This window comes from Calypte anna, chromosome 2 (assembly GCF_003957555.1).
Source record: "Calypte anna isolate BGI_N300 chromosome 2, bCalAnn1_v1.p, whole genome shotgun sequence".
Classification (NCBI taxonomy): domain Eukaryota; kingdom Metazoa; phylum Chordata; class Aves; order Apodiformes; family Trochilidae; genus Calypte; species Calypte anna.
In genome coordinates this window covers 69,472,686-69,498,927 of record NC_044245.1, presented here as the reverse complement: position 1 = coordinate 69,498,927, position 26,242 = coordinate 69,472,686, and the positions used below count along the sequence as shown (strand labels likewise).

Genomic DNA, 26,242 nt, shown 5'->3' with positions numbered 1-26,242 from the left:
CATATATTTTCCTCAATCTATCTTTGATGTGGCTGACAATTAAGAATGTCTAAAAGATTGGACTTTTCTATGATTTTAAATTTACTTTGAGAGTAACTATCTCAGGGCTATTTCTCCCCTGTGATTATCTTGAAGCCAGATATCCCCTCAAGCCCCCCTAGCACAGAGCTGAAACATAATATAGTAATTTTCTGTCCAGCTGCCTGCTCAGTAGTGGCACAGAAAGAGAGCGCCTCTAACTATTATTTCTATTGTTTCCCACTAGGAAGAATGAGCACCACTTGGATCCTCAGGATTCACAAGCACCAGTTACATACTGGGAGCACCTCCTGCAGTGAAGACAGATTTTGACAATTTAATCCCACTTTCATTATGGTTTGATGACCCTGGATCTGCTGACAATATTGAGTGGAATTCTTTACATCCTTCATCTGCTGTACACCTCTGCCCTAAGCTGCTAAATGGAGGGATATAATGCCCCTTCTGCTGTCCTACAAAATTAAGAGGACTCTGCTAAATTAATCCCAGACTTAAAACCAAACAAAAGCCACTGAGCCCTGCAAATTAATTTATCCATTGATCCTCATCCCACCAATAAACTTAGAAGTTACAAGCTTTGTTGATTCTCCATTTATTTTGAGAAATATAAAATATGAAAACTAGTTTACAATTCTGGCACAAAAATGATGATGCAATAAGCACAAAATTTCTTTTTACAAATAATGCTATATATTGTTACCATTTAAAAGTGCCTAAAGTTTTTCACAGCAAATCAAGTTTATTTACCTATATTTTTTTAGTAAAATATTAAATCTATTTAAATTGCACATGAACACCTTAGTGAAGTTAGCTATATATAAAGCTTAAATACAGATTTATTGTAAGCAGTCATTAGAAATTACATGGAACGGAAAAGACTATCAAAGCCTAAATCTTAAACGACTGACCAAGAAAACAAGAGACAAGACATCAATTGATATGGCACAAGTGATTAAATTATTGACAAAAAGTAATAAAGCCTATTTGGAGTTCTTCACAGAACTAATACACTGTGAAAAACATTTCAATGCAGAGGTTTTGTAACATTTAAACTGGCAAAATAGTTTTTCAGCTGCTAAACATTTTTCCACAAGATTACAAGGCATTTCCTTCACTTAATATTGGACCTTAAAATGAGTACACTGGTAGAGAATGTGCATAAGAAAACAAAAATTTACACCAAAGGCTGCTTTAGTTGACAATTCGCTGCTTCAACAATAAAACAGTGGGAAAATGTATCAGTTAAAATTAACTGCATTAACTTGCAACAGCAGAAGCAAAACCATGAAACAATATTATTCTTTACCTATTCCTTCAAAAAACTTGCCTTGTTCCAATTTCCACAATTGCTGAAGGGCTCAACCTACAGTTTTACTGTCAATGCTACTCAAAATTAGGTGTAAACTGAAGTCTCAATAGGTCAGGGACATAACTTTCACCCAGTATTCCTCCTTCACAGACCTTTTATCAGTCAGTACTGAGAGGACTCTTCAGCCAAGGAAGAGTGATTAATGATCTAAGATATCCCACCTGAAATATTTTAAGGAGGCCCTGCTGCCTCTCTGTGCTCTGACCTTCTGGATTATGTTTCTTAAATGCAACCCTCTTTAACATTCCAAGCTGAAGATCCAAAAATTCAAGTATCTGAAGTCTTAATGGTTTTAATTCCTGACCTTCGAGCTTGTGTTGATGTCAAATCATTTACATAAGCATTTCTTTCAAAATACAGCACAACACACTCACCTATTTTTGCTGTCTTCTGCAGGTGGCCAAAAGAATATTTGATTTCCATCAAAGTAAGAATTAACACAGACAGCAGGGTCCAAACAGCACTGTCGTGTTGCTTTAAGAAACACAGCAATTTTGACAATGGGTTTATGACAAATGCTCCATTATGTCATTCACATTAAGCAGCAGAGGAAACATCCACACACTAGATTGCTTTGCACTGAAGCCCAGCTGTTTAAAAATGCAGGAATATACTCTATTCTCAAAATTAGTAATATATTACAGGCATGCACAACTTCACATACCTAAACAAAATCAGGAGACAGGACCTGAAACAGGCTCTGTGAAGAATTCAACAATGCCTCAACACGTACAACCTAATGAAAGTCTAACCACTTAAGATGAGAGTGCCAATGTGACCCTCCCCTCAAAAATGTTTGTAAACGAGGTATTAAAGCAAGTTTAGCCTGGGTGAAGAAAATATGAAGTGACAAACTGCATTCAGAAAGGGAAAATAAAGACCCTTGAAAATTACACTTCAAAGGTTTTCCAGCTAACCACCATTTTCCAGCTAACCATTATTATTTTTCATCTCAGTTTAACTGAATACCTCTTCTTAAGTAGATGTAGAGAGTATCACAATAAAAGCAATCAATTTTGCCTCTTTTGTTGTCAAATACTACTTTTAAGGAAGTGAAAGTGCCCAGTTTTATGAGTAATTTTAAATTCAGAGTTCTGACTGAAAATGGAGAACAAGACATTGAGAACACAGCAGTGCTAACAAATACAAAATATGCAGCTTTAAAAAAATAAAGCAGCTCACAAGGCACTTGCTATAGTGGTCCATTAAATAAACAGTAAATATAGTGCACCCTTAAAGCATCATTGTTATGCATCAAGCTTTTTCAGTGTTAAACTTAAGCATCATTAGAAACAACCACTGGGTTCCGTGTATTCTGAAGCAGTTGTTGAGCAACCTTGTTTCATATAATGTAAATGAAACAAACTGGAAGTGGGGCATTTCTTGGCATGTGAAAGTTTTTATGTGTAGTGATAAAGATTAAGCGTGGAATGTCATTCTGACACACACTCCTCCCCCTCCTGACCTCTCTGCCCCAAAAAGCTACATTCCTGCTACTGGAAGAGCCTGGCATTTTAATTACCATTGATTCTCTCATTGACTGTTTGGCTCATCATTTGCAGCTTTGAAAAATAATGTGCATAACAGTAGCATAAAGCTACTTTCCGTTCCAGAGCAAAAACTGAAAGATAAGGAAAAGTAAGTATCTGTGAAAATCATACATTATTTCAATGGCTTAAAACGGTGAAAGTCATCATCAACACAGCTGATCCTGGTTTGAAACTTCTTTTGTTCACATCATACTTCAAAGGCCAAAAGAGCTACAGACCTGATCACATCTCCTAGCATCTCTCTGTGGGAACGGGTTCTTCATCTCCCTTTAGAAAGTAGGCATATATTAAGCCATACTTTTTAATTACTCCCAGACTGAGAAAGCTTGGATCATACAAATCTATCTGCCATCTTAAGTTTTCCACAGTTGCAGGAATAAGGAAAGCTGTCACTGGCAGAAGGATCTGTAGATTGGCCGACGGAAAAGTTAACATTCTAAATTAAAAACAGTCCCAAAACATTAGCAAAAGGTACCGACTTGTTTAGGGGACCTTCTATCTACTTCAGCCCAGTCTGTTGGGGTACTTATTTTGTCCACAAGCCTTAAAGAGAGAAAACTTAAGCACTTGTCCAGGATTACCACACAAAGTCCATTCTTACAATTCTACTCTGCAGATCACTTCAAGATTCCCTAGATTCTCTCCAACTCAAATCACAAAAAAACCCAAAACAAAACCAACACAAAAACAAAAAACAAACTACCAAACCAAACCCAAATCTAATCCTCATTCACACTTTTGCATAGTTTGGCATTTTCTGGATTTGTACTTTTGTTTTCTTTCCTAGCTTTTGAGGGGACTCATTGGTCACATACGTGAGTACTTCCAGTGTAAATCCTTCAGGAGAAAAACTGAGTCCCACTTAAGCAGCAAGCTGTCCAGGACTGTTTGAAATTCTTCTTTCAATCCAAAGTAAAAGATTACTCAGTTTTATCTGTACTTTCAGATTTTTCCCTTTGCATCATGCAGCGACGAACTATGCTGTCAAAGCTTCCTAGGTAAAACAGGCCAACGATGCGAAAAATGCCCATGCAAACAACCTGGAAACAGAAACATCTTTCAATTAATTTAAAATCCCAGATTGCAGCATATTATTTACTTGTGAAATAAACAAGAGGCCCAGGCAGGTATGTAATAAAATTTCAAGAAAACAAACTCATGAAAACCACCATAACTATGTAACAGTTCATGACTGAGTAGCAGGCAGCAATCTTTCCAGCCAACTTGCTGTTTCAGCTTGAAAATACTAATTTGGTTTCCTAAACAAAGGTTTTCACAGTGTTGACAGCCACTTGATGAAAAAACAATGTTTGCATAAATGTTCTACATTTTAAATTGTTTACCACTATAAGAAATTGTGACTTTGGGGCTTTCCCAAATCTTACCTGCTGAAGACCTTCCATAATAGAAGTGACTGGTGACATTCCACTTGTCAATATTGATAGCATGTAACCATCTGACCCAACTGAGCTGTTAAAGTTCCCTTGCTGAATAGAAGGAAAACAGGAGTTAAGAAAAGAAAAAGGTAATTTATCCATCTTGGCAGGTCATGATGTGTCTTATTTCAAAAGCTATTCTTCATAAGTATAGCTGACTGATGTCCTTAACAATAAATATTTTTATGTAGACTGATGACACAACCAAGATACAAAATATTCAAAAATATTTTGTGCTATACAGCAACATTCCAGAAAGTACTCACTGAAAATGGACAGGGAGGCTAACCTCTCTTGTGAGAGAGAGATGTGCTAAATGAGTGCAGATTGCTTTACAAGACAGAAAGGCTTTGAATTTTTATTTGAAGCATGACTACTGATGGAGAAAATGCATGGTACTCTTGTTTATAAATATACTTCAGAAACAGAATTACTCCTAACTGTGTCATATCATCAACTACTACAATTGCAGAATAAAATACCACCTCTCTTTTGCTGAAATCAGTTTGCTATCACATCAGATTTGGCAGGGAATTGTATTAAATAATTGATAACAAGTTCTCCTGCATTCACATCAAGGATTTTTAATGTGCCCTCCCCAGCACTGAGAGATACTCAGCCTGCTAAGCAATTTAGCTGGCAGAAGAGGGGGGACAAACATCAGGAAAATGTTGCTAATTTGGTTGTTTTTTGACTACTCATCAGGAGAACTGCAACTCTATAGCTCTGACTCTGAGGCTTCTCCCATTTGTTTGCAGCAGATCTTATGCTGGAAAACAGACTTTCTGAAACACTGCAGGACTAAATCTATGGAGTGCAGAAGTCAACAAAGGAGAAGCTGATGCTCCTGAATCAAGGTTAGGAATAAATCCATGCAAGTAGTAGAGGACATGAGGTTTGGTTAGTTTCCAACACATGCCTGAGAGGGCTGAGAGCTCCTTCAGTACAGAACTACCTTTTAATTTCTATTTTAGACTCTCAGTTGACGGCTTGAGAGCATGAAGACCATGTCTGAACTAATATATCATCCAAAGTGCTGGAAAGCATGGTGTAGAAATAACAGATGTTTAAGATTAGAGAGGAGATTACTTTTCCTTGAGCACCAAAGCAGAATACTATGTGAGGCAGTACTTGCTTTTAAAACTTGCCACCCAAAACCAGACATAATTCTTTGTTAACGTGAAAATGCTGTTTGTGAAAACACTGCAAGAATTTCCCAATAGAAGACCTGTTGTAGATGTAAACGATGTTGAAGATCAAGAGTACTTGGAAGTGCAAAATAACTAGATTTTAAGATCCAATTGCTCTGCTTTATGAACCTGAAATTTCATGTTTGTTTCCCTTTTAAAGTGCTTTATTATTAAGCATGCAAACATTCTATAGCACAAAACATTAAAAAGTATTTCTTAGAAAGGCAATACACCATTCACCACTTAGAGAAGCATTTTACATATTTTAATCACTCACAAATCACATACTTAAGCCATTAAAAGCCAAAAAGGCTTGATGGCCTTAACTTACATTAAAATTGTTTTTATACCAACTCATCTGCAAGAAAAGATAGTACAACAAGTTTTTGAGGTTATAAAAAATGTCAGAGTTTAGAGCTTTAAAATCTGCCATAATTTGCCTTTGAGACATTGCATCATACCGGTGCATTATTTTTTTTCTGTCTTCAGATACTTTTTGGTTTCAAGAGATCGTGTAAAATTATTTCTGGGCACAGGAGCAAGAGAAAATATATGGGAAATACTTCCTGTTCAAACTAACCAGCAAATACTAAATTTATTTACAATGATTTTGCATTTAGCTTAGCCACTGTCTTACAGTCTTGAACAGGCATTACATGCAACCCCAGGCTTTCCAATGAAGACAGACTTAAACAAGATAATTTACTTACTACTCCATCTTTGACTATAACTCTGGCAACTTGTTCTGCTTGGCAAACAGATGAGGTTTCAGAAATTAGCTTCGTCTCTAAGGGCTTTAGCAGAAAAACACCAACGTAAGTTTGACTATCAGCACACAGGAGAAAAAAAATATGAAAGTCAAATTTTGGTTTGGGGTCCTCTGTCATGGATTACATCACTGTTAGCAAGTAGTATCATACTATCACCTAAAAAATCCACTTAAAGGGAGGTAATAGCACCATCATAATCAATAGCCAAATTTCATTAGGAGAAATGCCAACTTGTCCTCGAGTTATATTTTTTTTATATAGTTTACTACTAATAAAATATGAAAATGTCTGTTCCAAGTATTTTGTTTTCAGTAGAAGCTATCAAATGCTTAAACTATGTCTCCTCCATAACTGTATTAGTTCATTTACATTTTTTTGCCAGAAATGAAGTAAAAAATAAACGTGAAATATTGTCAGATCCTACAAAACAACTTTTTTTTTTTTTTTTAAATTTCTCAAAACTCCATACACTGGTATCCACCAAAATACATCACTGCATTTCATTTCTTCATGGTTCAGATAATTTAAGCCACTTTAGCTCAATAGAAGCAAGCAGTTATGGCAGTTACTTCTGCAATCACAAGTTATTTCACAAAAAACAAACCAAACCAACCCACCAAAAAGAAGAAAACCAAAAAAACCCAATACAGATCTGGTCTGTTAGAGAAACAAATGACAAAAATATGCTTTGAAGTACTCAGAAGCATGTAATTCATGTCCTTTGAACAAAATGAACGATGATGGAGCTAACCACACAGCAGCTGAATTAAATGCTCAATATGTTAGAATAGTTCAGCTGATGAAGGAAAAACAGTGCTAAATTAGGGAGTACGAGTACTTGGTCACAAGTTGACTTGTAATGGCTAATTCAGCTCAGTTTCATAAAATTTAAGCATTCATGCCTAGTGAAACACTTGAACTACTTTGCTTCCAAGATTAATACTTAAAAAAACATTTCTAGGGAAGAACTGAGCAGCTACAGGTTTCTCTTTCATTATCAGTCCAAAGTACTACAGAAATTAAATTCCACAGAAACAGGCCCATTTTCTGACCAAGCTCAAAGAACCCCCCCTTTTTTTTTTTTTTGAAAGTATGTATATTTTATATTTTAGGAGGAAAAAGAAGGAAAATCAGGGTGTTTGACAGCAGAAATCACATAACAAACACCTTTTACATGCTTTCCTACAATACCTTATGTCATCTCTCTCCATCTCATGACCACTATGTACTTTAAGCTTACTGGCCAGTATCAACTAAATATGACAAGAGATAAAGGGATGTTAAAAGTAAAATATTGTTGAGAAAAAAATCTGCAGCTGCTCAGGAGCAAATAGCTGAAGTTAATGACACTTGTTGAGAAAAAGGTAAGCAGAAATCGGGCATTAAATACTTGATCTGCCTACGCAGCCACAGCAGTTGTCATTTGTAAAGCAGTTACCTCAAAAAACCACAAAAACAACAAACCAACCAAAAAAACCTCAAAAACCTTGAAGAAAACTTAATGATTAAACACAGGAAAACTATTCCTGACATTGAGTCTACACAATGATTACAGAGAAAAACAGCCTAGTCCCAAAGAGGTGAAAACTACAGGGACAGATGCTCTAAACAAATCAGTATTAAATAAATGCAACAATAATAAGCGAGCATCTGAACAGCCAGAGCAAAGCACTATTTCAGAGACTTAAGTTGGGCTGCCGTGATAGAAGCAAGTCAAAGACTTCATGTATGTTAAAACAGAGTTTGCTTAAAATAAAACCTTTCTGACAAATAAGATAAATGTTACTGAATCTCCTTAAACAAGAAATCTTAGATGAACAGTTTTGCTGGTGACTATTTCTCTGGAACTGGGTATTAAAAAAAAAATAAATCCCAGAGAATATGCAAGCTATAGGAGTATCTGCAGATGTGTAATTCTGGCACTTCAAGTGGATGTGTGGGAGTACACATTTAATACAGAATATCTGTATCAGGAAACAACTAAGTAAGAATTGTGTTACACAATCCCTACTGATTCCTATATAAAAGATGAAAGGCAAAATGGAATTCACCCCCAATTTCCTATTATAGATGATGGGGCAACTTGAAAAGGCTGATCTCTGTAGATATCAGGTTTCTAGTTCACACCACGAAAATTAAAAATAGAGACATTTTTCTCTGGCTACCTGGTACTTCAGTCTGAGAAGGGGGTCTGAAAGTAGTTTTTGGAATTATACTTCCTGTGTAGGGACATGTCAAATGATGAGAGGTGACTAACATTTCTGAAGGTAAAAGCTTTCAAGGTAAGTCAAATGAAAAAAGCATACTATTGACACTCCCTTCTGAAAAGGGATACTGTCATTTGCACTACAAACACAATGCAAGAGTTTTCCTTTCTACTGAACAACAGCTACTACTGAGGTGTGTCACCATGTACACACATACAGCACCATCAGTCTGCAGGCTTCATGGAAGGGTCTGAGATTTATTTTGATCTGTAACACCTATGAGAACAACTGTGTATTATCAACGATGCAAAACTGGAATACTATTTTCAGTGAAAGCAAAGTTTTAAAAAACATCACAGTATTGCTGAAGAACAGTTTACCTTTGTTTTACTTTCTTCTGCAAAGCCAGGTGTGTCAGTATCTGGAGGATAGGCCACCGTTATGTAGATATTATAAGGCTTTACCTGTAGTTTACAAAAGTTTACTGTTATCTTAATACTGACAGCTTTTACCTGTCCCTCAACTTCATTAGTTTCTCTTATACCAAAGAAGCAGAGCAAGCATGAATTTAAATGGCTTCTGGTTTTAAGTCACCCTCACGTTCAACACTTGCAAGCTTTGTTAAATGAGAAACAGCAAGGATCTTAAAGAGATGGTTGTGATGTTTTGCTTAGCAGAAATATCAAAAAAACTTGGCATTTAATGCAAATTATTTGATGCATCTAAGTGTTTTTCAACACATTTAGGAGGAATATTATAGTAGTTGGGCTCTCCAATTTTACCAATTTCAATTAAAAAAAAAAAAAAAGACAACTATTGCCAAACTCCAGTACCTAGCATTCATAAACACAAGGCTAAAAGGTTTTTCACTGAGGCTCATTAACAGGCTTTTTCTGTTGTTGTTTACCTCAACACATTATATTTTCTTTGCTGGACAAAAATAAGAGGAACAACAAAACTTTAAAATTCAAATTTGATATCTTTAAGAGTTATACTCAAGTGACAAGGCTTTTCAACCCATGGTATAAACTTGCAAGGGGTCAAAATCTAAGGAGACAAAAATAAGTAGAAAGCGTGAGGAAAAATGTAAGGTAGCATGCTGAGGGTTGTATTTGGTCATGTATTTGTATGCACATGTTATAGAACTACATCACTTGCTGCATTGTTATTCAGAAACAACAATGCAAATATGTACAAACATTCTACATGAAAACACTGAAATATCACATCACAGGTCCAAAAATGCCCTGGTTTTAGTTTTGAAGAATTTAGTCTTCAAAAAATATCTGGTATCAGTCTGAAGAAAAACTCTGCAGTCACATTGCTCTATTTGGCAGGCCAGAAGGGATTAAAAGAAGTTTTACCCCATCTACCTTGAACAGAACAGGGCAACAACAGGGACTATGCAAGGGTCCAGAAACAAACACAGCACTTAATATATTAACATTTAACAACTAAAACACACTTTCTTAGCAGAATAGGAGGAAGTAATTTTCAAACAGATTTTACCTGTCTTACTACAAAGTACTCATCAACCTCATTCCATTGAATGAGTTTGTTTTTTAGTCCTGATTTAGGTATAAGCTTAGATCGTTGCACTCCAAAAAGTTCATATTTGCCAAAATTTTGAAGGGTGAACCACTGTCAACACAATTTTCCTTGGTGCTTACAAGTTTTACTGTTTCATGTGGTTCACAGAGCAGTTACCATGGCCTTATAAACACACTGAGAATCACTAGCCTGTCTCTAATGAACCCAGAGGATCCTCAGTATCAGTCTGCACTTAGAGCCTAGAAAAAAACTTTTACTAAAAACACTAAAAAATCCTGGTCTTTTTAGTAAAAGATTAAAAAAAATGCCTGCACATGTGCTCATCTTCAGCTTTAGGAACAGATTCAATCTATTCCCTCTTACACAACTGAAATCAGCTTAGTTTCTGCAACCCCATGGAGAGCAATAGAATTGCAATGCTGCCAAAAAAAGGGCCAACATAGCACACAGGTATCAGCAAGGCTGCACAGGAAAAAAAAAAAAGAGAATTATTTAAGTGAAAACGCACTGTGCTGATAGTAAGAAAAAAAGCAGGGTTTGCTTAACAATAGAAAATACTTAAACTGTTGCACACATACCTCCATTTGCAGGGCTTCAGCCAGCCCTCGGAGAGCAAACTTTGTTGGAGAATAAGCTGTATAACCAAACAGGCCCAATTGTCCAGCCTGAGATGATACAAACACAATCCGTCCCATTCTTCGTTCCTTCATGGTAGCGATTACTGCTCGGCTCGGGTAAACACTTCCCAGATAATTGACTGCCATTAATCTCTGTACAAATGACATTAATACAGCAGATGAGCCAAAGACTCAGAATCCTTCAGCTGCTTGGCATTATTTATCCAAAATCACTATTTCAGCCTGCTTTAACAATGAAGTTCACTAGATCTGTAGTTGTATCAGCTGGCAAAAGGAACAATTGTTTTCCATTCTACACTGCTTTGTAACTAAAAACCTCACTTGAAGCCAAAAGAAATCCAGTCTATCTACAAGTCTTAAATGCATCCAGAATACTGGTAATACTGTGAACCATATGGCCTTCAAGGAAAAAAAAGAGTATTTGAGGGAAAATCTAACCCAAACAGTGTCCAGGAAGCAATCCATTTACACATTATGTATGAAAACATACTGAAATGAAAGTTTAAAGAGCTTTGTAAAACAGGAAACAGGAAAAATTCTATGTATTTATGCATTTCAGAGATTTTAATCTTTGGCAGGATAAGGGGAAGTCTTTAATGTCACTCTCTAGAAGACCTAACACACAACTGCCAGCCTTTAAAAGCCGTATAATGGATGATTGTTTATTAGAAAAGTTATGTTTATTTCATATTTTCAGATGATTCAATGTTATCTGCAGGTGACTGGAGGCCTGAGGGCTGTGGGCATAAAGTAACTAAAACACAGGGGTCTGGCATTTGTTGGTTTTCTTTGTCTTTTCATCGGAGCAGGAGTTTCTCAAGCTGCAAACAATTTGTGCACCTCAGAGCTGAACACTGATATCACAGCATTTTTCATAAACAGGTTATAAATATTAAAAAAAAAATCTTCAGCAAAAAAATTGAGACCACATGCAATTCAGTGCCTTTCACAGTGCATTAAATTATAAAAATAGTTTTAAAACTAGAAATAGTTTTTGAACTATAAAAATAGGCTTTTTGCTGTCTTGAGGACCCATCTCAGAATCACAATTCACTGTTCTAACACATCAATGGATGGGTAGTTAGGTGAAAAATTAGATGTAATCCCTGCAAATCTAAAGATACATTTTAATTCTAACAGCCACTACAAACGAAATGCACCACTATTCATACAGAGTCTGCAAGGACAGAGGAAAGTAATTTAATTGTTAGACTGGCTGAATAAGAAAACATCATAAAATAAAAAAGGATGCTCACTCACTTCAAAAGAGTTGACTTCAATATCCTCAAATTTTCCTGTAACTGATGTTCCTGCACAATTTACAAGCATGTCAACTGGCCCCAGCTTCTCCTGAGCCTGGAAGAGGAGGTTAAGAGGTTCTTTAGCGGGGGAAGAAAACCTTCCTATCGTACAGCAACATTATGAGAAACTACTTCCATTAGAAATAGGTCACACACAGATAAGATTAAAATATGTAGATGAAGCCATTGGTTCCTCACCTGCTTTAGAACGTTCTCCACCTGTTCATAGTCTTTAGATACATCGACAGAAATACACAGTACAACCTAGAAAAGGAAAATGAAAGAACATTCTTACAAGACAGCTAAGTCCAGTAACTGTTGACTCTCAGCCTTTCAAAATGAAGCAAAACCCAAAGATGCATTTTCCAGAAAAAAAAAACCCCAAAACCAAACAAGTCTTTTTGATACAACAAGATGTACTTCTCCCACACTGAAGAAAGCAATCCCTATCCTTATCACCTCTGAGCCCTTCTCCCTCACATAAACACAACTCTAGTACAATTAAAATTATATTAAGAACAAATAAGCACTTCAGGATATTCATAGCACATGCAAGGATGTGCAACATATAATTTCTAATTTACTGCACTAAGACACACCATTTTTTGAGCTGTTACATGAAGTTTAGTAAAAACTACTCTAACTAAGGCAATCAAAATTCCAGTGTCATTTAACTTTCATTAATGTAAACTAAACACAGATCATTGGTGTGACTTAGGCTTATCTTTAAGAAAAAACACCATTTTCCACATCATAGAGGGGCATGGTTGCAGAGCATTGCTCTGAAACTGCAGTATCAGCACTGCAAAAAAACATTTTTCCAAAATCTATAAAGCAAGTATTAGTACTAGCTATAGTACTGGCAAAGCATGTGACTCACTGACCCACTTAAAAATAAAAGTTTTTAAAAAAACCTAGTAAACTTAGTTGTACAGTATTTAATTGGGACATGTCAAGGAAAAAATAACAAAAATTCATGAAAAAGTGACTAGTGGCACAGTATAACATCTATCTAAAAAGTGAAGTAATGTATGTTTTGTCTTTGTATGGGCACCAGAGACTATGGGGTTTAGTGTTAAAGATACAGAAAAACGAAAATAAGCATTGAATCTGGATGGGCATGCAGAGGGCAGGCAAGACAGGACAACAAAACCCAGATGTCAGCGATGCCTAAGTTTTGCTGCAGCTAAAAGGTTTTCTTGAAAGTTGCTGATTACATTCAGCAAGATGATCTAAGAATCTGCATCTTGAAGCACCTTCAAATAAACTTCCAGCCAAAGGAAGTGCTGTTCTTGGGTTACCAACTGTAAGAGCACTACGAACTCCAGCTTGACCAGGTACTGACATACAAGCTTCCCCACTCTGCTGAGCAATCAGCATGGCTTCAGGGCAATTCATCATGTTGAAAGGAAAAGCAATCTCATATCACAACAAAAGGAGGGACTCCTGTAACTGTGTTGCAATTTCTATCCTTTTTGTTACTTGGGTCAATTTGTTTTGACTCAGTTTGAGGTGCAATAACAAAAGCCATCACCAGTTCCTAACAAGTATCATCATGACCACTTGTCATGGAGCTTGTGAACACAAACATGCAAAAAAAGAAGCTTACCACAGTGTAACTAACTGCTTTGGCAGCTAGTAATCTGTCATTTCTGCCCCTGCAACACTTCTTCGCTGCATAAACAGAATGTGCTTGCCCTTCCTGTACAGCAGGTTGACTATTTCTGCCTCCCAGCATTGTGTGTAGTTGGGCATCACAGTAAACTTGTGGTGCAGGTTATTGGCAGGTCTGCATGCATCTGCCCTCAGGGCATTTACTACATTTTGGAAATCTTTATCTTTTATATAGGTTTAAGAGCAAAATAGCAGTTGAATGAAAATTACGCAGATTTCTTATCTGGATGTCTTTGCAAGAGGAGGTTAAAAAAAAAAAACAACAAAACAAAACAGTTCTGTGTCAAAACTGGAGCTATTGGTTAATATATCGAATTGCATAAATTAGACATTCTTCCAGTGAACACAATGCTCAAGAAATGCCACAGCTTTCATTAACTGCTGTCACATGATAAAATTCACCTCTTTGCTTCCATTATTACATTCGTTCTTCTATTACAATATGTCAATTAACTTCAATCCAAAGCACATACTATAGATCCACACCTAGGACACAGGATATGCTGCCAGAAATAGATTAATATCCCCAGCCCTGCTCCTCCCCTTTTGGTTTCAATAGTCTATGGTGTTGGATCATTAAAGCTTTTAAATAAAAGATGGATTCAACTCACATCTAAGTAAATGAAAATATTCTGTATTAGGAAAGGGTTTTTTAAGTATTGAAAAAATCCCAAAGATCTTGTTCCATTGTACATCTATACCCAATAAAGACTGTTGGGTCAGCACTCTAAATAAATTTCATGCAAATGCTTTCCAAAGACCATTTGTCAAGTGGAATGGTAAAATGTAGGTAGATGCCAGACCCTAGCAACCTGGTTTCATGTATATATCCAAGAGCTGAAGGGTGACAGCAAACGCTCACGTAATCCTTCCTGAGGATCTCTTAGCTCCACCTTCAGTAAATGTAAAAGCTTCCGTGTACCAAATCCATATGAAACAGTATCTTTCTCTTCACTTTCAGCAATTCTCTTTTACAGCTTCTCATCTGCAGGTTCCAGTTTGAGCTCTGCTCTAGATTCCTTCTTTTTTCAGTTCTGCTCCTTGCATTCACACCAGGCAAGCTTTCCCTGGCACCTGGTCTACAGCCAACAATAGCTCAGGAGGAGCCACTCTGCCCATCACTACCATTGCCTATGCTTAACCTGGTTGCAAGTCTACAGCTGCTCCTGCAAAAGCTGTCCTGGTCAGGTCACACTGGAGCTCATACAACCTTGAAGACACTTCTGGGGGATTTCACTGAAACTCTTGTCAACACGTACCAAGTAATATTCTCTTGAAAGGTTTGCATTTATCAAGCTCAGACAGATTTTAACAACATTCTGACACGGTGTTTGACAAGTTAACTTTAATGTTAAGCTTGGGAAACAACTAGAACAGCTAAAAAAAAAAATAGTTATTTGGATTATTTTTTTAATGGGCAAAATATATAGTTCCTCCTCACCTCAAATGGCTTAGTTTTTCAAATAAAGTTGATCTGAGTAAGGCAGCATGCACAGAAAAAAATAAAAATCAGCTTGAGCCATTTTACAAACTATAAGAAAGTAAAGAGAGAATCTTATCTAATAAATGGAGGTATTAAGAAAATGTTGCATCAGCTAATACTAACATTATTTCCTCCAAGTATCTGGCTTTCTCCATTGCTTCTTTTCAACAGAATAACCGACTTATCGGTTCAAATCCCTTTCCACAGACAAATAAATTGCCTGAAACTGTAATCATAAAAATAGCAAAAAAAGTTCTGGAACACAAGAAAGGAGAAGTCAAAGATGTTTACTGCGTCAATACTATTTCCCCTCTACCCTTGATTAATAGTTTTGTGAGAAAATTATTTTAGTATTTCATCTTGTAGTTGCATATTTTGAACATAGTATGTTTACCTATTTTAAGCTAGTACCTCCACAAGCACTACGTCAATGCCTTTATGCACAAGTGCATTATCTATTCATCAAAGCAGCTTCAGTGTTCAGAAATGTCAGAATTTCACAAATTTAAATTGTGTATCTGTTACATCACTTTGCCAGGGAAAGGAATACAAGTATGATATAGTGAACTAAACCTGGAAAGAAGTATCTGAACTTCCTTTCGAAGACAGTAATTGCATTTATCAATTGTGAAAATGCCAGAGGTTTGAAAAAAAATTGGGTTCTTTTACTTTGAAGAATACAAATGCTTATTGTGTGACAATAAATTGCAGCTATCCAAAAAAGTGTACTACACCTACAGCTGAAGAAATCAATATTTTTCTAAGAAAAGCAGGCTAGTGCACTAGCTAGACAACATTAAATGCGGTGGAGCTGAGAAAAGCACATGTAAGCAGACTGGTATTTTTTAATTCAAATACTGGATATTCTTTATTTTGTTCAACAGCTTTGTTTCACAGGACTTCTGAAGAATATTGTAGTGACTAACTTGAACAAAACACACAACAGCTACTGTTAGAAGTGATCTTACCTGCTTGTCATTAACAGAATACTTTTCTATTTCCTTCTTTGTCTGCAGCAGTTTGTTCTGAAATGGATACAAGAACAGCTAAAGCATTGCAGTTCCCAGAGTAACAGTAGTCCTCAGTAAGGCTTAAAAACATTCCCTAAACCCCAAAGAAGTTATCCTCAACACATCAGTATTGTAATATTACAGATTTATGAAAACATGAAATGAAACCCATCAAGCTACCAGAATTTGCTTACCTGTTTTTCACTCTAATCTTGTAACGCCAGTAACAACTTCTGTAACAGATTTAATGCTGCTGTTTCATGGAATGACACAGAGCACCTTAGACTGTAGGCATTAATTTTTCTCATGTATTTTAAGAGGGGTTTCTATTTTATATTTCTGTAATATTACATAAATTATTATGAAGAACAATCACTGTAATGTAATGATCATAAAAATTAAACTAAAGTTTGATAAATCCAAATTGTAGTACTCCTTTTAAGAAAAACTGTGTTAATTATGGCTCTATTCAATGTTATGCAAATAAAGTTTTTAAGTGTAAATTACCAAAGACAGCTGGGATTCAGCCCCCACCTCCCGTCCAGAAGTTAACTGCTTTTATTTCCTGAATATTTCCTTTTCTTTACAAATAAAATAACTCATTATGAAAACAGAATCAGTCTAAATTCTGAATATTTCTTGCTTGAAAAAAAACACCACCAAATAACAAAACAGCAATGCATCTCTTTCCTTCAAAGCTGTCCTGATGAACAGTTTTTCACTTTAAAAAAAATCTTACACAATGCTGATCAGACATCAAAATGCTCTGTGAATGTTAAGAATCATATTTAATCCCCCAATTGTGGGTTACTGAAGGGAAATTTCTCCATTTTAAGGAATATAGGGTTTTTCCTGCTTTTGTCCTCTGCCACAGATCTAGACTGTGAAATAATAATTGTTGTTAACAGAAGTGATAGCACTGGCAGAGTTTTAAGGCAAGTAAACAACAAATTCCATATGGCCTACTCTCCTTAAAAAGGCAGCCACCTCTGCTATTCAAATGCATTCATTTAAAATGGTTAGGATCCCCTTGAAATAGACAATGAAAAAAAATTATGAAAAATTATCAATTCCAAAATTATTCCACACCTACATATATTTTGTGAAAGGAGTTAGCTTGGAAAAAAACTCATACACTTACCTCATCCCTTGCAATCAGCGTTATGAAAGCGCCTTGTTTATAACATTCAATAGCAATGCATTTTCCAATTCCACTAGAGCCTCCAGTTACCTAAAAGTTATTTGAAAATGACAGTGTTAGTCCACTATTCTCATTCCTCCTCCCATATGGTAAAAGTCGAATCAAATTAAAATTCTAAAAATGTACTAAGATTAAAATGCCACCCAATGAGGTATGAATAAAGAAGGTACACTAAAGATAGGTTACTTACCGAGTGTCAATGAAAAATAAGATCCAAATAGATTAATAAGTGTTTGTTTCTACCATAAAGCCAGTTTTACCTCAGGGGTGTTTTTTGCTCATTCCTTACATCTGGGACTCTTAGACCCACTCCCACAATTCTGACTAACTTTTGTGTGTTATTCCTAAAAGCATCACTACTAATGTTAGCCATAATAATACATTTACATATGGCCCCCTCCATACCTGTTCATAGCAGGTTTTATTTGTAAAATTAACCTGCTGAAGATACTACGTGAACAGAAAATACCTTCTTTCTTATTAAAAAAAAAATCCATAAATCCAACAGTTGACCCTCTGAGGAGTATTTCATGGCCCAGCAGTTTTGACCTTGAACTGTTCATGCTCTCTCACTATTACAATTTTCTGGATTTCAGCACTGAAAATTCCGTTACTTTTTCTTCTTCTTCTTCTAAACTGTAACACTGAATAGTTTTATCCACAAACAGGAAATCAGTAGTTCATCTATAGAAAAACACAAGGTGATGACTGAAGACCTGCATCAGACATTGCAGGAGGATACACTGCCAAATGATATTAATACACAGGCTAGTCACTTTAACACTTCTCACATTCAACAAACCTACTCAAGAATCTCACATGAAACAAGATGTAGACAACAATCCTGACCTCTTTTTTTGACTAAAAATGTCTACCCATCTGCTGCTACCTCTAGATGACGTGTTCATTTAAGCCCAGTCTCAGTCTGCATGTGCTTTTGATCCTTAAAAAAACACTGCTATCTTCCATATATACCCAAATTATTTGCATTTTAACAAGATTATTACTGAGTGGATGAGATCTTCTGAAGATAGATAGGAGCAGCTTCGTGTTCCTTAGCCCTGGTCCTCCCTCATGGGGGATTTCAAGCATCCTGGTCTCTGTTGGAGGGACACCATAGCAAGGCACCAGCAATCCAGAGGGTTCCTGCAATGCATTGATGACAGTTTCCTTCTCCAAGGGGTAAAGGAACCAGTGAGGAAAGGTTTTATGCTGGACTTTGTTCTCACTAACATGGATGGGCTCGTGGGCAATATGAAGCTGAAGGGCAGACCACTTGCTGCAGCGACCACAAAATGGCGGAATTGAGGATCCTTAGGGCAACAAGGAGGATGTGCAGCAAGATCACTACTCTGGACATCAGGAGAGCAGACTTTGACCTCTTCAGGGATCTGCTTGGTAGGGTCCCCACGCTGGCTCCCTGTGGATACCCTGGGATAAAGCCCTGGAGAGGAGAGGAGGTCCATACTCAAGGAATACCTCCTCCTCCAGGCCCAGAAGCAACAAAGATGACAGTAGCCAAGAACAGCAGGAGGCCTGCATGAATGAACAAGGAGCTCCTGGACAGACTTAAATGCAAAAAGAAAATCTACAGAGGGTGGAGACAAGGACAGGTTGTCTGGGAGTAGTACTAAGAGGCTGTCTGAGTAAACAGGTTAGAAAAGCTAAAGCCCAGACAGAATTAAGTCTGGCCAGGGACACCAAGGTTAAAAACAAAAACTTCCAAAAGTATGTTAGAGATTAAAAAAAAGGAAGCCTCGAGAAAATGTGGGCCCTCTCCAGAAGGAAACAGAAGTGACGGTCAGACAGGAATTTGAATAAACTGAGGTACTCTACAATTTTTTTGCCTCGAGGGCTCTGGCCACACCACCCAAGCTGCAGAAAGCAAAAGTGGGGACTGTGAGAAGGAAGATGCTACCTGAAAAAAGGTAGATTTACATTAGAAAGAAATTCTTCAGTGTGAGAGGGGTGAGACACTGGCAAAGGTTGCCCAGGGAAGCTGTGGCTGCCCCCTCCCTGGAAGCATTCAAGTCCTGGTTGGATGGGGCCTTGAGGAACCTGGTCTACTGGGAGGTATCCATGCCCATGAAGGGGGGTTAGAACCAGGTGATCTTTAAGGTCCTTTCAAACCCAAACTATTCTGTGATTCTATGTTTAAGACGCTATAACCTAGCATACCTAGAAGTTATTGTAAAAATAATCTGCTGATGAAAAGTTTTCTGAAATACAGATCTAAAAATTGGAAAAAGCGACTCAGATTGCTCTGGAAATATTAATTTTTTTTCTTTATCAAAACCTTTCAAAAATACTTCAAGAGAAAGTAAGGTTTCATCTCCATTTTAAGTATCAGACCATTGAGGCACTGAGCTTATTAGTGGAAGAGCAAAGATTCCCAATGTCTAACTACACACCCTATCAAAAGCTTTGTGTTCTCTCATCTGCCAGTGCCTCAGTTTTGCTTTCAGAGAAGCGTTATCCTTAAAATTCTTTCCAGTCCCGGAGGCAATAAAGTCAGAAGAGTCAAATGAATATTCCCATGAGTCACTAAACTCTTCTTTCATACGAGCATTTTGTCACTATCCTTTAAAATTAACTTGGTGAAAGTCAAATAATCCCAGCAAACAAGGATCTACAACATGGCTCGAGGTTTACAACTGGTTTGCCTGCAGTCACAAATAGGCCAAGAGTGGCCATAACATTCACAAAGACTAATTTCAGCTGCTGCAGATTAACTTCAGATTATACTAAGCTTTGAGGATGACTCCAAGATCCATGTTGTGTTCTGGAAATATGAAACATGGTTTGTAGTCTTCTGAACCAGGAACGACTGCTTTCAAAGTCAATCGAGTCTTTAAGAGTGCAATTGTTAAAGATTTGGGGCTTCAGAAGAACTCCAGAATTAACTTAATGCTTTATGACCAAAAGTTAAAATTTTTAGTATATTTGCAAAATAGTTTGCAAAGATTTCAATTAATCTCTGAGAAGATTAAAAGATTCAGTTTGATTCAGGAAGACCCCAGTGTTTGGGAGGTGCTTCTACAGGTTTTCAACAGCAGCAGATATACCAGCACTGATTAGTGCTGGGGTGTTTGTATATATATATATACAACTATATCTTATATATGTAATGATATATATTATTATATATATACTATTCTCATTATATATATTATATAAATAGCTATATATACACAACTATTTCATATATATATAATGATATATATCATTACATATATACTATTATCGTTATGTGTATTATATATGTAGCTGTATGTAATATATAGTTACATATATATATTAACTAATCAGCGTGCATGGAACAGTGTTCCAATTCCCATTTTTGGCGTAACACTAAGAGAGAGCTGATTACTACATGCACAAACTGCTGGCTGTCCTGGTCAACTACATGTAACTGGTCAACTACACCAGTGCTTAAGGAATTTTATGAAGTTAAAACTACTGGCACCAAGCCCCTGGGGCTTGTCAGAAAATGCTAAAGTTCACTGCATAAAGACAAAGCCTAAAGTGATGCAAGAAATGGGAAAAGGAAGTTTGTATTCTCAGTCACACCCAAGATCACTGGATAGAGCTCATGACAGGTCAGTGACAAAAGGCTGTATCAATTTGCAGGAACTTCAGCATTTAGGTAGGAGGCTGTTACTACTACGTGGGAGTTTGTAAATAATACACACCTCTTTCAGGAACATTCACCATGAACGCTCACACAGCTGAAACAAAGAAACCCCTAACACTAGTAAAAACTTTGTGTTACAATGAAGATAGCCTAAGCAAATCTATGAAGTCTGTTAGGTAGGTAAGTTACTAACATTAATGCTAAGAATTAAAGGAAGAGCACACATTAAAGATGACACTACTACTGTTACTTACCCTTGTGGCTAGTAATTCTACAGTGCCACTGCATTTCATTTGTTTCTTACATATGAACTGCCATGGATCCTACATTTAAATTGCACTTTAACCCAAGCTCAGAGAACTTGCAAAAATGAAAGTCTAGTCTACACAACTCAAAATAAAACTAATTTCTTGAGAGGAAGGCACAATTAAATCCTCGTATTAATTAAGATGTTTAGAATGCAATACTACCAGCCCTTGAGCAATGTTACTGAGCTGTTTCTGCGCTTGAAAACAAAAGGTACTGAATTAGATATTCCAAAAAGGGTCTGGCTCCAAGTTCTTCAGCTACAATCCTTGATAACAGAGCTCAGCTACTAAGGATCTAAGGATCATAAGGTTTATTTCCCCCTTTATATGCAAATGTTGGAGTGAGGTACAGAGAACTGCCCTCTTTGGCTATCAAATCTGAGATACTGCAAATTTGCTTCAATTGATGAGATGGTCAGCCGAATGTGATCAGGAATGATCAAGATCAATACCTGATTGATATGGTATCTCCAGCAGAGCTTATTGACTTTCACTGAACACTGGATGCAGGCTGGCTTCATGCTCTTTAGACAGTGCTCCAACAGAAGGTAACTCAGTTTCACTAGAACATCCCTCTAATCCGCTCTCAGTGGTTACTGTGCCTGACTAGGCTCAAAATGACCTCTTGTCAAATCACTTGGATGCATCAGAGCTCTGATGTTGAGACACCAAGATTTGCTGGCCTTAAAGTTGACCACAGTTATCAACCTGAGCTCTGCACAGAAGTGGTGAAACTACTTCTAAACTGGGGGTGACCCTAATGCATGTGGGTTTGGCATGACCATCCCAAATTATGTCCAAGCAAAAGGCCCTTTCCTATCTGACTGGGAGACAGCCCCAAGTAGAAAGCATCTTCACATTTCCTGCCATTGTTAGTCTACCAGCTCTGATAAACTGCATTTACATCACTGAGGTCGAAGGGTGGATTTCTTTTCACAGAAATTTCAACTTGGTTTAAGGCTGAAACAAGGAGGGGAATGTTAGCATTGGCATTTCAGCAAGGATAGCTTCTATATCTCACTCTGGAAATTTACAGGAGGCCGCTTTTGCCCCAACATCTAAGTTTTTGCTGCCTTCTGCTCCATCGAAGTACCTTTTGACGTAGAGAAAGGGAAAGAAAGAGCAGAGAGAACATGTAACATCCCTGACAAAGGTATGCAAGTGAGCATGATGAACACAAAGCAGAGATAAACTGCCTTATCCAATTTTTTTTTCCTGTCAATTATTACGACCAGCTACCAAAATAATAGCTTATTCTCATAAAATAGGTAATGCGTACTGAATTTGAAAGGTGTGCTATATGCAAACAATAAAAAGAGGAGTTTCTAGATAAGTATGACTTCCTCTACCTTGGAAAAACAATTTGAGTATATATTGAAAAATTTTATCTTACTTGCCCTATTCAGAGGGCATAATCAATAAAGTATGCAATTCACAGGTTTTTACTTCATCAAGGCCTGACAAAAATTACCAAAAGTTAATCTATGGTTTTATTCAAATTAGGTAATAAAAACAATTTACATAAGCAGATTACTTAAACAGATCTTAATATTATTCTGTGAAAAGACTTCCAGGTAGTCCTTAAATAATGTTATGGTGCTTAAATATTTTCATGAACTCTCTCAGTCCTTTCAGTAGCCGAGAACACTTACTCCTGGTATATGATGCAAGACTACACAGTGTGGAAAGCTTCCCTGAACAAAATTTCTGAATTATAGCACCATTATCAAGTACTTTTCCCTATGCATGACACTAGAACATTTTAAATCCAAATGTACAGGTATCCAGTGCTATTAATAGCATCGAGAAATCTAAGATATAGTAAAACAAGAAACAATTGCTCCATATTTCATTAGCATTAATACTTTTAAGAGCATAAGTCAAAATAAAACAACTAGTGCTCTGACAGTAGTGACAACAATAAAACTGTTTACCTGCAGGCTTTTATTTATATCAAGTTAAATATACCTACAGTCTTTTCTTCCATCAGCAGTGACTTCTATGGCTGGATTGCTAATATTATAAGACCTGCAGCAATATTGGTTTTGAGACATCCACCTATATCAAATTGAGCTTAAGCTGCTAATGTAATTTGCTGCAGTCATTAAAAGGGAACAACATCCTCATTATTTTCAGTGTGAACTTTTAAAAATTAACCATTATGATGAGAAAGAACCAGCGCAGTGAAATATACTTCCACAGAGTTTACTCACATAAAGAACAGGAAAAAACCTTGGGATAATCACAATATAAAGAAACAAACCAGAAAATTTTGGAATAAAATCCATTAAGCTTTTTATTATTTGGTTTTCTATTTCTGCAGCAAAGTCACAGAAGGCCGTTAAGTCTGCTTCACCTTTCCTTTACCTAGCGTTGAAAAGTTCCTAAAATCCTATTGGAGAGTTCCTCTTTAACAAGCAGTACTTCTGTGGGAAGAGCCATAATCAGAGAACCTTAATGCAAGTTTGAACACACCTCATAGAGTATATGATGCTGTAAAGCCAGTTACAGCATCCAAGTAACACCTATTGCACAAAGCAACTTGGAAATACTGTTGCAACTTGGACAGGTCTGAATTATTCTGAGGACAGGTCCATCCTCAGAAGAGGAACTAAAAAAATAATACTAAAAACCTCAGAAAAAAAAAGGCAAAAAAAAAAAAAAATCTGTAAATTCACTTGTACCTGAAAGGTCTAACTTGTGGATTATTCCAAACTTCCAGAGCAAAAAAAGAGCATCTGCAAGTGCTATGCACCCCTTAAAAGCAAATTTAACCAAACAGTAAACCATAGCTTCTCGGCATAGAGAACTGCTTAGCTCATTTGCTTTGATGCATCCAAATTTGTGACCCACCTGAAAGCACCAGAGTGCTGATCCCCTTCCTCAGCCCCCAAGCCACGTACCATACAACTTCTATGCTGTACAATTCGTGAGCTGTTTCAACAGTATGTCCTTCTGAAGACTTCCTTCTAAAGACTTACTGTTACAATCTTGATTAGGGACTGTTAAAATATTGCTCATGGACATCGACATCTATGTACGTAAAGACGAAAAGGTGCATGAGTGTCATCTGATCACTTCCTCTCTATTAGTCTTCCCACTTCCTCAGGTCCGACTTGTTTGTTTAGAGCAAGGGAAACCAGAGATTTTGCCTTTTGTTTGTGAGCACACGCACCACCTAAATACCTCGGGAGACGCTAAAAGAAAACAAAACCCGGGGTAGCCCGTAACTTCGAGAGTACCCAAGGGATGTCTCAAAACAAAGTAAACGTTAAGCTGAAGACGGGGTTCGCATTCCTGGTGACTCAGGAGATCGCCTTAAGCCACCCGAGATAGACAGCGGCTGCCAGAGCCATCACTACAGGTCATTTCCTTATCACTCGGACTTGTGGCTCCCATGTTTCGGTAGCTCGGGGTGCTACAGCCGGCTGCCAAGATTCCTAACACCCCGCACGCTGACACCCTCCCACCCCCCTACCTCAGCGCCGGCCCTCGCCTGCAGCCTCCCCCTTCTCCCGCTGCCGCTCAGCACCGTCCCGCAGCCACTGCCCGCCCCGCCACAGCCCCCTCGCCCCCACCACCCACAGGCTGGCTCCCCTCATCCCCTCGGGAGCGGGGCCTACCTCCACCACATCCCCCCGGGGTGCCCACCCCGCTGCTTCCCGTAGCCCTGGGCGCACAGCCGGGGGGTCAGCGGCCTCCAATCCCCTCGACCCGCAGCGGCGGGGAAGGCGCCGAGGCCGACGCCCCGCCCGCCACCAGCGGGCGGCAGAGAGGGAGAGCGCGGGGAGACCCCTTCTTCACACACCGCGTCTTCCCTCCCCAAACCTCCCCTCTCCGGAGCTCCCCACTCACCACGACGTGAGCGCCGGGCAGCTTGAGGGGCTTGGGGCTGATGAGCGGCGACACCATGTAGAGGAGGAGGACGAAGGCCACGATGAAGGCGGCCGCCAGGAGCAGCATGGCTCGGGCTGCGCCGGCGGAAAGGGGTCGCGGCGAGCGAGGCCCGATCAGGCAGCGGCGGCGGCAGCTGCTACTGCTGCAGCTGCTACTACGGGGAAGGAGAGAAGGCGCCGCCGAGCGTAGCCCGGCGCAGGAGCCGGGAGGGCACCGTGAGGGCAGCGGGAGCGCAGCGGGCGGGCAGCCGTGAGGGCAGCCTGAGCCGCGGCTGCCGGCGGGAGGGGGAAGGCGCTGGCACGGGTCGAGCGGGGAGGAGGGCAGCGCGGCCGCCACGCCGCCCCCTGATTGGCTGGCGAAGAGGGCGCGGGCCTGCACGCTGGGATTGGCCGGGCAGAGGGAAAAGGCGGCCGCTGATTGGCTGGGGGGCGGGACGGCGCTTGCAGACCGGAGCCTCCCGGAGAAGGGGGGGCTTTGTGTTCAGGGCCCTCGGTGGAGGCGAAGGGCGGCGGGGAGGAGAGGAACCGCCCGGAGGCGGCCATTGGGAGGGCGTCTCTTAGAGGCGGAGCGGAACGCAGACCCTGCCGCCCCTCGGGGTCCGTGCCCGGGGCGGACGGGGCTGAGCGGAGGGGCGGTGGCCTCGCCCCGTCACGTGGGGCGGGCGGCGGCTTCCCGCCGAAAGGAGCGGGTGGAGCGGGCGGGAGTCCGGGCGTACCGGCGGTGAGGCGGAGAGGGATGGGATGGATGAGCCTGGAGAAGAGAAGGCTTCGGGGAGACCATGTATGGGACGTACAGTAGCTGAAGGGGTCGACAGGAAGGCTGGGGAGGGGCTTTTTATAAGGACGTGGAGTGATAGGGCGAGAGGTAACTGTTCCAAACTGGAAGAGGGGAAGGTTTAAGTTAGACATTAGGAAAAAATTATCTCCTGTGAGGGTGGTGAGACACTGACACAGGTTGCCCAGGGAAGCTGTGTCTGCCCCCTCC

The 26,242-nt window shown here is 38.8% G+C and overlaps 1 protein-coding gene across 3 annotated transcripts; it reads right to left on the bottom strand.

Annotated features, from left to right (window-relative positions):
• Window positions 1-614: 614 nt before the first annotated feature.
• KDSR (3-ketodihydrosphingosine reductase) lies at window positions 615-25,545 on the bottom strand. 3 transcript variants are annotated; one of them, XM_030444445.1, is made up of 10 exons: window positions 25,217-25,545; window positions 17,360-17,449; window positions 16,177-16,233; window positions 12,250-12,315; window positions 12,011-12,106; window positions 10,691-10,882; window positions 8,942-9,025; window positions 6,295-6,378; window positions 4,344-4,445; window positions 615-3,998 (listed from the first exon to the last, which is right to left on the bottom strand). In XM_030444445.1, exons 1-10 carry the CDS (start codon window positions 25,322-25,324, stop codon window positions 3,879-3,881), a joined length of 999 nt encoding a protein of 332 aa, XP_030300305.1. In that variant the 5' UTR covers window positions 25,325-25,545; the 3' UTR covers window positions 615-3,878. The 3 variants fall into 3 exon arrangements, with proteins under 3 accessions (XP_030300305.1, XP_030300306.1, XP_030300307.1); XM_030444446.1 differs by lacking the exon at window positions 8,942-9,025; XM_030444447.1 differs by lacking the exon at window positions 12,011-12,106.
• Between the last annotated feature and the right edge of the window lie 697 nt (window positions 25,546-26,242).

What these genes read in the sequence shown, in the direction of transcription:
- KDSR (XM_030444445.1), bottom strand. Translation starts at nt 25,324, where the DNA reads ATGCTGCTCCTGGCGGCCGCCTTCATCGTGGCCTTCGTCCTCCTCCTC. An exon ending in TGGAGAACGTTCTAAAGCAG is followed by an intron (nt 12,107 to 12,249) that starts GTGAGGAACCAA and finishes CTCCTCTTCCAG; the next exon opens with GCTCAGGAGAAGCTGGGGCC. An exon ending in CTGAAGCCCTGCAAATGGAG is followed by an intron (nt 9,026 to 10,690) that starts GTATGTGTGCAA and finishes TGTAAACTACAG; the next exon opens with GTAAAGCCTTATAATATCTA.